Below are 15,480 nucleotides of genomic sequence, written 5' to 3'. Positions count from 1 at the left end.
GCGATTCTCCTGCCTTAGCCTCCCAAGTAATTGGGACTACTGGCATTTACCAGCACACCCGTCTAATTTTTGTATTTTTAGTAGATGGGGTTTCGCCATGTTGGCCAGGCTGGTCTTGAACTCCTGATCTCAGGTGATCTGCCCACCTTGGCCTTCCAAAGTGCTGGGATTACAGGCATGAGCCACCGTGCCCGGCCATCTTTTCTTTTTATTCAGACACCAACTTGAACCAGAGGGATTGTTAATAACTTATTTTTCCCGTCAATGTCTATTCATGGCAGGTGATGTTGGATGCTCCATTTATGGTAGGGATCTTGTTTCCTTTTAAAATAGATTTATTTAAGTAAAAAATGTAGCCCAAGATTAAGGGGATATATTTGGTAAGGAATTTTACAGGGATAATTAGATAGAGATGAAAATTATAAAGGTGGTAGGTGAATGCCTACATTTCAAGACACAGTGGCTCATTGAAAGGATCCTGTACAAACAAACAAATGTCTGGTATTGTGATAGAATCAGTACCTCCACCAGCCAGCACAGGTCAGGAATGGACCCACAACGGTGCAGCTGCCCTGGAGGCATCTGTTCTGGTTCCCAAGTGCAGGGAAAATGTTGGGGGAAGACTTGGATTATTCCTTTTGCAAAACCCAGGCTGCCATAAAAGCAGTTTGGTTTGAGTTTTAAAAACAATTATTACTTTGTTGACTAACTTGGTCAACACGGGGTACAACTGTACACCCTACCAATCCTCTCGCACATGTGTTCAACTTCCAGTACGAGCTCTTGTGCATTTCCCCCATAAGGCCAGTGTTTCTCAAGTGTGATCTGGAGACCCTATTGCATTAGAATAATCTGAGGAAGACATTCCAAGTGCCGATTATCAGGCGTGAGGCCTGAACTCCTGGAGCAGAATCCCTGGAGGTAGGACCCGAGATCCTGAAGTCTTAACACACCCTCCCATTCCAACTGATGGTTTTGCTATGGGACTATGACAGTTTCCTTAGGAAGCATAGCCGAGGGGACAATTCCAACACAAATAAGGTCTTGAATATGGAGGACTTCCCAAAGGGACATCAACACCCAGCACCAACTTCCCAACGAGACCCCGTGTGACCCTGTGGTGGTCTCTGCCAGATTTTGGAGAAGTGGGTTCATTACTTTGGAGAGAAGTGGGTCCAAAATCAGAACATGCAGGGCCCTTCAGCCAGCTCTGTTTTCCAGGGATGGCTATGTTATGGGTTGACATCCATACACTGACTAATGCCATCAGTACCCCCTACCCCGCCCCCAATTCTCAGAAGGCTCATTAGATCTTCTCCCCCAAAGAGTCTGGTTGGTGTTAATAGGTCTCATGATCAGATATGCAGAAACTCCTGTGTCCAGGTGAGTGTGTGCTTCTGTGCAGAACTTTGGTTACCATGTGTGGCTGAGTGCAGAGCTGTGTGTGTTCATCTGGGTTCTACTTCCATTGGCAGAAGGGGAAGCTGAATCCCAGTGGCTGCAGGACACAGGCCTGTCGGGCCTCCTTGGTGGCCTTGGCTTGGACAGCGATCACAAGGAGCTCCTGTCCACCCTGACACAGACCCAGGTGGCCGCTGTGTGCCGCCGGCTGGACATCTATGCTCGCTCAGTGCGAAGACAACACAAGACACCTGCCAGGGATGTCAGGGATGTCTTCGGGGTCTTCAATTCAGCGGTAAGTGGCATATGGGTCATTGCAGGCCCTGTCTGACTGGGATCTCTGTGCTGCCACGACAGCCTGAGAGATGCAGTGATCCTGCTGAAGGGCTGTGTTGGTATGTGTATGTGTGTGTGTGTTGGTGTGTGGGTGTTGGTATGTGTGTTGGTGTGTGTGTTGATGTGTGTTGGTGTGTGTGTTGGAATATGTGTGTGTTGGAATATGTGTGTGTTAGTGTGTGTGTGTTGGTCTGTGTGTTGGGGTGTGTTGATGTGTGTTTGGGTGTACGTGTTGATGTGTGTGTTGGTGTATGTTGATGTGTGTTGGTGTGTGTGCTTTGGTGTGTGTGTTGGAATATGTGTGTGTTAGTGTGTGTGTATTGGTGTGTATTGATGTGTGTTGGGGTGTGCGTATTGATGTGTGCGTGTTGTGTGTGTTGCTATGTGTGTTGATGTGTGTGTTGGTGTGTGTTGGTGTCTGAGTGTTGGTGTGTATGTTGGGGTATGTGTGCATGTGTGTTGGGGTATGTGTGCATGTGTGTTGGGGTGTGTGTGTTGGGGGTGTGTGTGTTGGGGTGTGTGTGTTGGGGGTGTGTGTTGGTGTGTGTGTTGGGAGTGTGTGTTTTGGGGTGTGTGTGTTGGGGGTGTGTGTTGGTGTGTGTGTTGGTGTGTGTGTTTTGGGGTGTGTGTGTTGGTGTGTGTGTATGTGTTGGTGTTTGTGTGTGTTGGGGTGTGTGGGGGTGTGTGTTGTGTGTTTGTTGGTGTGTGTGTATTTAGAGTGCATTGGCTTGCACACATATGTCTCCCTGCCTTCCACTATGTCCCTACATTGCATGTAGGTCTTCACCTCCCATGCATGCCACTGCGTATATGCCTGTTGCCACTGTGTGTCCTTGGGTGAGCCTGAAAGCCTAGGTTCTTCCTATATAATTGTTATCAGTGCAGGGCAGGCAAGCCCCAAAACTGGGTATTAGCTATGGAAGCTTTTGGTTTCACTCAGGAAAGAATTCAAGAGTGAGCTGGTGGTAGAAGAAAACAATTTTATGGAGGCGGCCGTGATACAGTAGCGTGACTGCTGCTGCAGATCAGGGCCGCCCTATAGGCAGTGTGTGCAGAGCAGCAGCTCAGGGGCAGGGCCAGCTCGTAGGCAGTGTGTCCAGAGCAGCAGCTCAGGAGCAGTTCTGCCTTTTAATTAAATGCAAATTAAGGAGTGAGTTATTCAGAAATTTCTAGAAAAGGAGCAGTAATTTCCAGGTGTTGCCATGGCAATGGTAAACTGTCATGGCACTGTGGGCATGTCTTACGGAGAGGTGTTTTTGCCTCTTCCCTGTTTCAGCCAAAGTCCCACCTCCTACCTCATTAGCAGTACAAAATACTTTTTTTTTTTTTTTTTTTTTTGCGACTGAGTCTCGCTCTGTCGCCCAGGCTGGAGTGCAGTGGCGTGATCTCGGCTCACTGCAAGCTCCACCTCCCAGGTTCACGCCATTCTCCTGCCTCAGCCTCCCGAGTAGCTGGGACTACAGGCGCCCGCCACCTCGCCCGGCTAATTTTTTGTATTTTAGTAGAGGCGGGGTTTCACCATGTTAGCCAGGATGGTCTCTATCTCCTGACCTCATGATCCACCTGCCTCGGCCTCCCAAAGCGCTGGGATTACAGGTGTGAACCACGGCACCCGGCCGGCACAAAATATTTTTTATTGTCACTGTGTATCCTGCTGACACTTGAAGCCTGATCGGTTGTGGGCATCATCTCTCTTGGAGCACCTCTGAAGTGGCATAACAGTGATTAAAACCACAGGCATTGGAGCCAGCCAGACTTGGGCCCCAGTGCCCGTTCCCAAATTAGCAGCTGTGGGACCTTGGGCAAGTAACTCAGCCTCTCTGGGCTTCAGCGGCTCATCTGTGAAAAGGGGTTGTGGGTGGCTCCTGTCTCCCGGGGTTGTGTGAGCATTGTCGGCTTCCCACATGAGTAATTGGGCACTGTCTGTAATTTGCATAGAAAATGTCGTCAGAGAATGGGGACTCTGGTATGAACGGGGCCCAGCTCAGTTCCGAAGCCTCTAAGTCTCCTCCAGGTAAATGATCTTCATTCTCCAGGGCCCTGAGAACCGTCCAGGCTGCATAAAGGGCTGCTCTGTGAAGTAAGAGAATGTGCGCAGCTCCCAGCATTTCCCACTTCCTGCTGACTCCCTGCCTTCCCTGCTCAAGGGCAGTAGGGAGGAACCCTGAGGGGACAGGTTGGGCCCTTAAGTGAGTTGTTGCCATCAGGCCCATGGGCCTCAAGATGGGAAAAATCTCTTCCTGGGCAATTGGCCTTATCTAGGAAATCACTTCCTGGGGCAGTGAGGGTCTTAGCTATCATTTCCTGGGGGTAAGGGGCCATAGATAGGAAATCACTTCCTGGGCAGTGAGCCTGAGCCCTAAACCTAATTATTTGATCCTGGGGCTTTGAACTTAAGTTGCGAGATCACTTCTTAGGACTAAGGGCCTAAGTTCTGAACCCAAGCACTTGCTTTCTGGCAGCCAGTTCTCACTGCCTTTCTGCTTTGTTTCCCCCGAAGCAGCAGAGCCTGGGGGGCCGCAGGAGCAGGCTGGGAGGGAAGAAGCCTTCAACATGGACTCTGCCTACTCAGAACAAGCTGCGGTGCTCCTGCAGAAGAGTAGGCCATCCCAGCGAGGCACCTCTGCCTGGGGCAAGTGTTCCCTGCCGGTGAGGATGCTGTCCACGGGGCTGGTGGCTAGGTCCCCCGTGCTCAGGCACCAGCACCTGTCTCTTCACACCTTCCACACTGACAGGCACCCAGCACAAAAGTTGCCCAATCATTTATTCATTTAATTCGTACCACAAATTTTTACTGAGTGACCACTGGGTGTCAAGACTGGGGAGCAGAGTGCTTACAGTCTAACAGTCCTGTCAGTATTGTCTCCATGCTCTTTGTTTTTATCCTTAGAAAGCCCTTCCTCCTCCAGCAAGTTCATAACTGTCCATCAACATGTTGTTCTAGTTACTTTTAAAATTAATTTTAGTGCCTGGAGTGACAGAGAGAGACCCAATATTTTAGTTCTGTTCTTTCCTCCCCCTCTCCCTCCCTTCCCTCCTCCTCCTCCTCCTCCTTTTCCTTCCTTCCTTCCTTCCTTCCTTCCTTCCTTCCTTCCTTTCTTTCTTTCTTTCTTTCTTTCTTTCTTTCTTTCTTTCTTTCTTTCTTTCTTTCTTTCTTTCTTTCTTTCTTTCTTTTCTTTCTTTCTTTCTTTCTTTTTCTTTCTTTTCTTTCTTTCTTTTTCTTTCTTTTCTTTCTTTTTCTTTCTTCTTTCTCCTTCCTTCCTTCCTTCCTTTCTTCCTTCCTTCCCTCCCTCCTTCCTTTTCTTCTTCCTTTCTTTCCTTCTTTCCTTCTTTTTTTTTCTTTGAGACAAGGTCTCACTCTGTCACCCAGGCGGGAGTGCAGTGGTGCCATCTCAGCTCACTGCAGCTTCAACCTCTCAGGCTCAAGCTATCCTTACACCTCAGCCTCTCAAGTAGCTAGGACTACAGTTGCATGCTACCATGCCCAGCTAAGTTTTAAACACTTTTTAGAGTTAGGTTCTTTATACATTGCCCAGGCTGGTCTGAAACTCCTGGGCTCAAGCAATCCTCCAGCCTTAGCCTCCCAAAGTGCTGGGATTACAGGTGTGAGCCACTGCACCTGGCCATTCTTTTTTTCCAAAATATTCAGTTATCCCAGCATAGTTCCTTCCAAATAGGATGTAATCATTGATAGTTAGGTTTTTAAAGATTGAACTGTAACTCGCTGTAAAGTGCACAGATATTTACCATGTACAGCTTGGTGTGTATGCCTGTGTAAATACCGCCAAATCAGTACAGAAGCTTCCTCCCTTGCTTGATGACTTGTAATACAGGGAAAAAAAAAAAAAAGAAAGAAAGCAACTTCCTACCCCACCTGAGCTCCCCCATGTCCTTCCTGGGTAATTCCTTTCCCTGCAGAATAACCACTATTCTGACTTCTCTCATGGAGTAAATATAGTCTTTCACAGTCCCTCTATTACTAAAGGAAGTATTTCTTCTTTGACCACGTGATGATGCAGTTGATGCAATCTTAGGTAACATTTTACTGAGGGCTGCCCTGGCCCAGGACGTTGTTCCCAAGGCTTCCAGTGCCCTCATTGCTCCCTGACTGTATGATAGAAAAAAAGAGAAATAGGGTCGGGCACAGTGGCTCACACCTGTAATCCCAGCAATTTGGGAGACCAAGGCGAGAGGATTGCTTGAGTCTAGGAGTTTGAGACCAGCTTGGCCAACATGACAATACCGCATCTCTACAAAAAACTTTTGAAATAGCCAGGCATGATGGTGCAGGCCTGTAGTCTTAGCCACTTGGGAGGCTGAGGCAGGAGGATCACTTGCACCTAGAGGTTGAAGCTACAGTGAGCTATGACTGTACCACTGCTCTCCAGCCTGGGCCACAGAGTAAGACCCTGTCTCAAAAAAAAAAAAAAAAAAAAAAAAAAGAGAGAAGTGGCATGTGTTAGTCTGTTTTCACACTGCTGATAAAGACATGAAAGAGGTTTAATGGACTTATGGATCCACATGGCTGTGGAGGCCTCACAATCATGGTGGAAGGTGAAAGGCATGTCTCACATGGTGGCAGACAAGAGAAGAGAGCTTGTGCAGGGAATCTCCCCTTTTTAAAACCATCAGATCTCATGAGACTTACTCACTATCACGAGAACAGCCGGGGAAAGACCTGCACCCGTGATTCTGTTACCTCCACAGGGCCCCTCCCACAACACATGGGAATTCAAGATGAGATTTGGTGGGGGACATAGCCAGACCATATCGTGGTGCTCAGAGAGGAGAAGTGACAGAATTGGCTCCCACAAAGGCCAGGACAGGAACTCCTGGCAGCCTGACCGCGGAGCCTTCCCAGCTGACTACCACACTCTACTGCTTAGGACACCAGCCCCACCCCTGCAGTAGCCTCTATTCCAATGTGAGAGTACTTCCACTCGTTCAGATGGAATTTTCTTAGGTCCGCAGCAAGTTGCAAAAACAGAACTCCCACGTACTCTACACCTAGTTTCTCTTAGTGATAATATTTTCCATTAGTGATAGTACATCAAATAACGTTTATATGTATTTATTTATTTTAATTTTTTGCCTGTGTGGCAGATTGAGACTCCGTCTCAAAAAAAAAAAAAAAAAAAAAAGTTGGGTGTGGTGGTGTGTGCCTGTAATCTTAGCTACTCAGGAGGCTAGGGCAGGAGGATCACTTGAGCCCAGGAGTTCAAGGTTACAGTGAGCTGTGATTGCGCCTCTGCACTGCGGCCTGGGCGACAGAGCAAGACTCTCCTGTGAATAATAATAATAATGCTAAAAGCATCACATGTTGATCTTTTACCACACACTAAGCATTATGCCAACTACTTCACATATTTGATTTAATTTCATTCTATTAAGCTGGTGATAATTGTGTTAATAAACTAAAAAGTAGTAATAAGTACTGAGTACTCACTATGTGTCAGGCACCATGTTTCATACACTTTATTGAATTTAATCTTACCAACAGTCTTGTGAAGTAGATACTGTTATCACTTCCATTTTGCAGATGAACACACAGGTAAAATTATTTGCTTGCACTCACAGGTAAAGTAAGGATTTGAACCCCGGGGGTGTGACTCCATAGCTCATGCCTCAAGCACTAGGCTGTATTATAAGCATCAATTACCATTTCTTTCCCTTTGAGCACTCACTCGAAAGGGGCACTGGGAAGTGGTCTGGCCACGCCCTCCAGGCAGTGCTGAGCAAGCCTGGCCCTCCTGCTTGCCTTCTCTGATCTTGGGTGGCAGGAAAGCCTGGAGCTGCCTGCAGATCCCCAATGTGGCCTCTAGATGGCAGGGTTGAGCATTCTTTATTTCTGCGAGTGGCATGGCCAAGGCTGGGGGCAGACCTGGTGAGGGAGAGGAACAAAGGGCAAGAGTAGAAGCAAGAATAAGAAGCCCATGGGGTGATGCCTCTTCTCCAGGTCCTCTTGTGGGAGGGCAGGCAGTGAAAACAGTTTCCGTTTCTTGAGACTTCGCTATATGCTTGGGACTGTGCCAAGCACTTTATATCCATTAGGTCATTTGCTCCCACTAAAATTGTATGACGCCGTTGTGGTGGCTCATGCTTGTAATTCCAGCACTTTGGGAGGCTGAGGTGGGAGAATCGCTCGAGCCCAGGTGTTTGAGACCAGCCCAGGCAACATAGAGAAACTCTGTCTCTACAAAAAATATAAAGATTAGCCAGGTGTCGGGGTACATACCTGTAGTCCTAGCTACTCAGGAGGCTGAGGCAGGAGGATCAATTGAGCCCAGGAGGTCGGGGCTGCAGTGAGCAATGTTCATGCCACTGTACGCCAGCTTGGGCAACAGAGCAAGACAGTGTCTCCAAAGAAAAAAACAGACATGCAAAAACCTTCTGAGGTAGGCTCTATTTTATGATTATAGATGGGGAATCAGAGGCTCAGAATGTCACTCCGTTTGCAAGAGGTGGAGCTTGGACTTGACTTGAGGATGGACTCCTGAGCACCAGCTCTTATCCACGCTGCTCTTCCTTCCGCCTAAATGCCCAGGGGAGAAGGGGGAGCCCCCAAATACCCATCAGACACATAGCCTGACAAATTGTCTTTACTTCCCTCTCTATTAATAGAAGTTTACCATCCCCAAAGGCAGACTTGGCGTGACGAGGATAGGAGACTTGTCCCTGCAGGATATGAGGAAGGTACCTTCTCTGGCCCTCATAGAGCTGACCGCGCTCTGTGACGTCCTTGGCTTGGACCTGAAGAGGAGCAAGGCGGGGAAGTGGAAAGCGGCAGGTGAGCAGCCCCGGCCCAGGGAAAGCCCTGTGGCCACAGTCCTGGCTTTCTCCCAGGGAGCTGTACACGAACTCTCCCACCAAGAGAGAGATGCTCAGCTTTGTTTTTTTGTTTTTTTTTTTTTGAGACGGAATCTCGCTCTGTCACCAGGCTGGAGTGCAGTGGTGCGATCTCGGCTCACTGCAACCTCCGCCTCCCGGGTTCAAGCGATTCTCCTGCCTCAGCCACCCGAGTAGCTGAGACTACAGGTGTGCACTACCATGCCCAGCTAATTTTTGTATTTTTAGTAGAGACGGGGGTTTCACCATGTTGGCCAGGATAGTCTTGATCTCTTGACCTCGTGATCTGCCTGCCTCGGCCTCCCAAAGTGCTGGGATTACAGGTGTGAGCCACTGTGCCCGGCCAGTATGCTCAGCTTCTATATTCCTTCTGTTTACATTTTTTTCTGCATATGAAAACAATTCCTGCTCGTTGTGGGAAATTTGTGAAATAGAGTAAAATACAAAAAGGAAAAAATATAATTAAGAAAAGCATTTTTCGTGCATTATCTTCCTTTGTGTGTATGTGTGTATCCTTTTTTCACCTCATATTATATAATTATGGTCTGGGAGCAGTGACTCGCTCCTGTAATGCCAACACTTTGGGAGGCCGAGGTGGCAGGGTCACTTGAGCCCAGGAGTTTGAGACCAGCATGGGTGACATAGTGAGACCCTGTCTCTACAAAAAATTAAAAAGTAGCCAGGCGTGCACACCTGTAGTCCCAGCTACCCGGGAGACTGAGGTAGGAGGATCACTTTTAGCCTGGGAGGTGAAGGCTGCAGTGAGCCTTGATCATGCCACTGCACTCCAGCCTTGGTGACAGAGAGAGTCTCTGTCTCAACTCTATATAGAACTATGAGACCCTGTTTCATAATTCCATTATATATAATAGAATACATCATAGTTATCGATCTATATTATAGAGTATTATATGTATAGAATTTTGGACATTTTCCAGTTATTGTATCATTTAGTGGTTGTCGTGATAATGCTACATAACAAACAACCCCCAAACTCATGACTTAAGAACTCTTTACTCTTGCTCACGTGTTTATGGGTAAACTGGGTGTAGCTTGGCTGATCTAGGCTGGGCTTGGCTCTAAGTTGTTGGCTGAGTGTAGGTCTGCTCTCAGGTCTTTTGTCCTCCTGGGACCAGCTGGCCATCTGGAGGATAGTGTCATGGTGACAGCAGAAGCTCAGAGGGCAAACTCTACCACACAATGCATTTTAAGCCTCTGCTTGCATCATGTAGTTCCCATGCCATTGGTCCAAACTAGTTACATGGCCTAGCAAGGGGTGAGGAGGTACGCTGTGCTTCCCTAATGGGAAGATTTGCAAATTCACATGGCCAACGGTGTGGATACAAAGAGGGGTAATGAATTTAGAACAATAGTGACATCTACCACAACTATTAAATATTCCTTGAAAACATGATTTTTATTTATTTATTTATTTATTTTTGAGACAGAGTCTGTCTCTCTCTTGCCCAGGCTGGAGTGCAGTGGCATGATCACAGCTCACTGCAGCCTCAAATTCCCCAGGCTCAGGTGAGCCTCCCACTTCAGCCTCCTGAGTAGCTGGCACTGCAGGTGTGTGCCACCACACCCTGCTAATTTTTGTATTTTTTTGTAGAGAGGCGGTATTTCCATGTTGCCCAGACCTGGCTCGAACTCCTGGGCTCAAATGACCTTCACACCTCAGCCTCCCAAAGTACTGGGGTTACAGGCGTGAGCCACCTTGCCTCAGTGAAAACACGATTTTTAATCACTGCACTATTTCCCTCCTTGTGGATGTATTCTAATATATTTAACCATTTCGCTATTAGCGGACATTTTTGATGCCCATATCTTTCCTACTGTAAGACACAATCACTACTGCTGTGTATATGCTTTTGAATGCATCTTAGATTACTTTAGATTACATTTATGAGTTAAGTTCTTGAGATAATATTGCCCTTCAGCAGTGTGCGAAAGTGTTCATCTTGCTGTGTCATTGTCAGCACTATGCACTGTGATTTTTTTGGTTTGTTTTGGTTTGGTTTTTTGGTTTGTTTCTTTAAAGACAAGAGGATGGGGAATAAAAAAGACCAGGGGGAGGAATTTAGCAGAGCTGGGGCAGGCCGGAGAAGGGAGAAAGAAGGAAGGTGTGGAGAAAATGTGGAAGGAGGAGTTTGCCTGAGAAGACTTCAAGCCAGGGTGGTTAAGATGGACCTGGGGAATACATTCTCTAGAACCTGGCCCATCCTGCAGAGCCAGAGCTCGACCCAGGGCTGCTGTTACATTTTTATACCTGGTGCTCCCTGAAGCAGCAGCGTACTTCCCTTTTAAGACTTTTTTTTTTTTTTTTTTTCTGTGAGACAGTTTCGCTCTTATTGCCGAATAAGATCGAAAGGCTGGAGTGCTGTGGTGTGATCTTGGCTCACTGCAACCTCCGCCTCCCAGGTTCAAGCAATTCTCCTGCCTCAGCCTCCCAAGTAGCTGGGATTACAGACACCCATCACCATGCTCGGCTAAAATTTTTTTGTGTTTTTAGTAGAGACGGGGTTTCGCCACGTTGGCCAAGCTAGTCTCGAACTCCTGACCTCAGGTGATCCGCTCACCTTGGCCTCCCAAAGTGCTGGGATTACAGGCTTGAGCCCCCGCACCCAGCCCTTTCAATACTTCTTTATCCAGCTGAGATTTTCTGCTCTGAGACATATCTCCTCAGCAGTGATGTTTTCATTACTGCTGAGGCCAAATAATCTGCTCAAGAGGAGAGGTTTGGGGCCGGCTGTTCTCTCGAGAGCTCAGTCCTTCCACAGGGAAAGGGGTCTGATTCTAGTTGCCCAGGAGATCTTGCAGGTCCAAGCCCAGTGGTCGTTCCAGGAAGTGAAACGCACCTTCTGCTCTTTGATTTCCTGCAGAAACTCGCCTCTTCGGTGTGCCCCTTGACAGCCTGCTAGAAGCTGACCACAAAGTCCTCCCCAGCACACAGGTCCCACTGGTCCTTCAGGCCGTAAGTCGTCCCCAGCTTGGGTTTATGTAATCCTTCGGAGGCCGGCTCTGGGGACCATTGTCAGGAGACATCTAGCAAAGGGGTGAAAGGATGGGCTTTAGAATCAGGCAGACCTGGGTTCAAATACTGGCTCTGGCACTCGCTAGCTCAGAGACCCGGGTAGATTTTTGTTGTTGTTGTTGTTTTTATTTTATAAATTTTTGTCTTAACTTTTTTGTAGAGACAGGGTCTCACTATGTTGCTCACGCTGGTCTCGAACTCCTGGCCTCAAGTGATCCCTGGGGTGGATTTTTTTTTCTTTTCTTTTTAACTTCTGAATCTTCAAGTCAAGGGTGGATTTTTGAACTTTCATTAGCCTCCCTTTCAACATCTGTAAATTGGGATGATGATAACAGTATCCTCCTCTTATCAATGATTAAATGAGAAACATCTGTATGAAGCTCTCACAATGCCTGGCTCATGGAGGTGGTCACAAAAACTATTATTATTTTGAAGGAAACCCTTCTCCGGGTACTCCCCTCTTTCTGATTTTCATGGGAGACAAACACACCATTTTGAATCCTGCTTTTCAGCTTTTCCTAGTTTAAGTGCTGGTTTCTCTCTCTGACAGCTGCTGTCCTGTTTGGAAAAGAGAGGACTGGACACAGAAGGCATTCTCAGGGTGCCCGGATCCCAGGCCAGGGTCAAGGTAATGGTTTGGCTTCCCCTGCTTCACTGAGGCTGCATCTCCCCCATCCTCACATGTGTGTTAAGCCAGGAGAGAATCCAGTCCCTGGCTCGCCGGTGATCTGTCTTTGGTCTCTGTGTGGGTTGAGGGTTTGAGAGGCTGAAGGTGGCATGATGAGCATGGTGGCGGAGAGCATGGGCCCTGGAGTCAGACCACCAACGCTTAATGAGCAGAGCCCTGTGCTCAGTGACACGCACTTTAGGCCATTTCGTCCTCACTTCAACCCCACGAGGGAGGTGCTCTTGTTGTCCCCACTTTGCAGATGAGGCAACCGAGCCCCAGGGAAGTGGTAGAGCAGCTTCTACTGGAGCCCTGGGCCAACTGTGTTTTCATACCCTCCTTCCTGTAGGGGCTGGAACAGAAGCTGGAGAAAGACTTCTATGCTGGCCTTTTTAGCTGGGACGAGGTTCATCACAATGACGCCTCCGATTTGCTCAAAAGGTTCATCCGGAAGCTGCCGACACCTTTGCTCACGGCTGAGTACCTCCCGGCCTTCGCTGTGGTGCCCAGTGAGTGTGCCCAAGCCCTTAGCCTGTGCAAGGATGGAGAGTTGGATGTCACTGGCCTTGGTTGGAGAGGGAAGCCATGCAAAGGCAGGACTGCCTGTTCCTGGAAATGTCTGTTGCAGAAATGTCCAACCAATGAGGGAAGAAGCAAGTGTGAGCATGTGAGCCCAATATGTGTGTATACGCATGTGCACGCGTGTCCTGTGTGTGTTGTATGGCATGTGTGCATGTGCAAGTGTGTGAGGAGAGGAGGCTAAGGTTTTGCTCACTACAGTCCCTATTAGTTCTCACGTGGACGAGTGGACTGGTTTCCTTCACATCTTGACATCCATGGGGTTGAGCTTATCAGCATTGTCTACCCGTGTATCTGTGGACACACGTGTGTGCACTTCCATCTGTGTGCACGTCTACAGATCGCGTCCATCTGTGTGTGCGTCTGCAGATCGCGTCCATCTGTGTGGGCGTCTGCAGATCGCGTCCATCTGTGTGTGCGTCTGCAGATCGCGTCCATCTGTGTGTGCGCGTCTGCAGATTGCGTCCATCTGTGTGGGCGTCTGCAGATCGCGTCCATCTGTGTGTGTGCGTCTGCAGATTGCGTCCATCCGTGTCCATCTGTGTGTGCGCGTCTGCAGATCATGTCCATCTGTGTCCATCTGTGGGCGTGTCTGCAGATCATGTCCATCTGTGTGCGCGTCTGTAGATCGCGTCCATCTGTGTGCGCGTCTGCAGATCACGTCCATCTGTGTCCATCTGTGCGCGCATCTGCAGATCAGCATGTATTGCACGGACCTTGCTCTATGTATAGTCTGCATATATATGTTCCTGTCTGGACCAAACATAGTCACTTCTATTTTTCTCAGAAAAATAGAGCAGCTCTCCTGAGATCTCATTCATGACCATGAGGTTCTCCCTGTCTCTCTGAATTCTCCAAAAAGCTTCAAGACTCAGGCAGTCTGATTTCCACCCCCAAGCTAGGGGAGGGGACAGGGATCCTGAGAAGTCTTCTCTGACCTTTGATTCTCACAACCTCAGTGTTTTGTTTGTTTTCTTTTTTCTTCTTCTTTTCTTTTCTTTTTTTTTTTTTTTTTAAGAGACGGGGTCTTGCTCTGTCACCCAGGCTGGAGTGCAGTGGCATGATCCTAGCTCACTGCAACCTTGAACTCTTGGGTTGAAGTGATTCTCTTGCCTCAGCCTCCCAAGTAGCTAAGAATATAGGCACATGAGACCATGCCTGGCATACTTGTTTAAAATGTTTTTGTAGTGACAGGGGTCTCGCTATGTTGCCCAGGCTAGTGTCAAACTCGTGGCCTCAAGTGATCCTCCCACTTCAGCCTCCCAAAGTGATGAGATTACAGGCATGAATCATCAGGCCTGGCCTCGACCTCATTGCAAAACATAAATCATATCCCTTCCCTATGCTGTTACCATCCTCTACAGCACCCTTGTAATAAGATTCCACTCCTTACTGGGCCCACCTGCTTCGGCTCAGGTCCTGCCTATTTCTGGCCCCCTTTCTTCCTGGCCTCCTCCTTCCCCACTGTCTGGTCAGGCCCTCCCACTTTGCTGTTCCCCCTCCTCTTTCCTTCCCTGGAGCATCTGCACTTGCTGCTGTCTCTGATTGGAACCTCCCTCCGCCCTCATTTGGCTGCTTCCTGCCTTTCAAGTTTCAGCTGGCTGTCAGAGCCTGTGAGGGCCTTCCGTGACCCCACACTCCGTGCTGCCTGCTAGCCTCTATAATGATGCAGTGATGCCCATCATACTCTGATTTATTCTTTGCTTGTGTATTATGTCTCCCCTCTGAAATGTAAGCTCCACAAGCCTGCGACTTTATTTTCCTCCTTCACTATTGTGTCCCAGGTGCCTAGACTGAGCATAGCACCTGACAGGTACTTGATAGGTATTTGTTGATAAGTGAGAGAAGGAAAGAAGGGAGGGAGGGAGGGAGGGAGGGAGGAAGGAAGGAAGGAAGAAAGGAAGGAAGGAAGGAAGGAAGGAAGGAAGGAAAGAAGGAAGGAAGGAAGGAAGGAAGGAAGGAAGGAAGGAAGGAAGGAAGGAAGGAAGGAAGGAAGGAAGGAAGGAAGGAAGGAAGGATCGGTCATACGGGGTTGTAGGCCTGGGGCCCCGGGTGCTCAGCCTCTGTGTCTCCTATGCGGCTCTTCTCCAGGTTCCAGGCAGCTCTCAGCTGCTGGATCTCGTCTGGCTCTGATGAACTCCTTCTTTGAATCTATAACTACTACCTCCTCCTACCCGCCTCCTCTCCCCGGAGATCCTGACACCAGGTGTGAGACAGCTTTTCCTTTTCAACCTTTACAATACAGAGAGTTTCATGAAACCTTCTGTCTGGGCCCACTGAGCTCTCTGTCTCCCTTCCTAAGGGTGATTTGCTGGTTCATTGCATTTCTGACCCTGGGCTGTAGCCTGGACTGCATATCTGGGTGTGTGCGGCATGTGCGTGCATGCACACGCATGTGTGTGTTTATTTTGCTACACAAAGTATAGCGAGTGAACCGCTCCACCAGCACTGGTCAGGGCTCTGTCTGAGCCAACACTAGATAAGGAAATAGTCCCGCACCTTACGAAAAAAGGGATTCCTGGCTGTTCCCTGGCTTTCCAGCTCTGGAATTTCCCCAAGAAGAGACCAGACTGAGGGAGGGAGTCCCTGAGCCTCCCATGGAGACTGAGGTCCCTCC

The 15,480-nt window shown here is 48.5% G+C and overlaps 1 protein-coding gene across 1 annotated transcript in view; it reads left to right on the top strand.

Moving 5' to 3' along the window:
- ARHGAP40 (Rho GTPase activating protein 40) overlaps positions 1 to 15,480 on the top strand; it is a 48,513-nt gene that overhangs the window by 24,081 nt on the left and 8,952 nt on the right. The window contains exons 3-9 of the mRNA XM_025399830.1: positions 1,479 to 1,696; positions 3,676 to 3,751; positions 4,238 to 4,386; positions 8,359 to 8,524; positions 11,466 to 11,557; positions 12,168 to 12,245; positions 12,634 to 12,793. Coding sequence (XP_025255615.1) covers positions 1,479 to 1,696; positions 3,676 to 3,751; positions 4,238 to 4,386; positions 8,359 to 8,524; positions 11,466 to 11,557; positions 12,168 to 12,245; positions 12,634 to 12,793 — 939 coding nt within the window. The remainder of the gene's footprint in view (positions 1 to 1,478; positions 1,697 to 3,675; positions 3,752 to 4,237; positions 4,387 to 8,358; positions 8,525 to 11,465; positions 11,558 to 12,167; positions 12,246 to 12,633; positions 12,794 to 15,480) is intronic.

This window comes from Theropithecus gelada, chromosome 10 (genome assembly GCF_003255815.1).
Source record: "Theropithecus gelada isolate Dixy chromosome 10, Tgel_1.0, whole genome shotgun sequence".
Lineage (NCBI taxonomy): Eukaryota > Metazoa > Chordata > Mammalia > Primates > Cercopithecidae > Theropithecus > Theropithecus gelada.
Note: the sequence above shows the minus strand (reverse complement) of the source record. Positions and strands in the feature narration are given on the sequence as shown.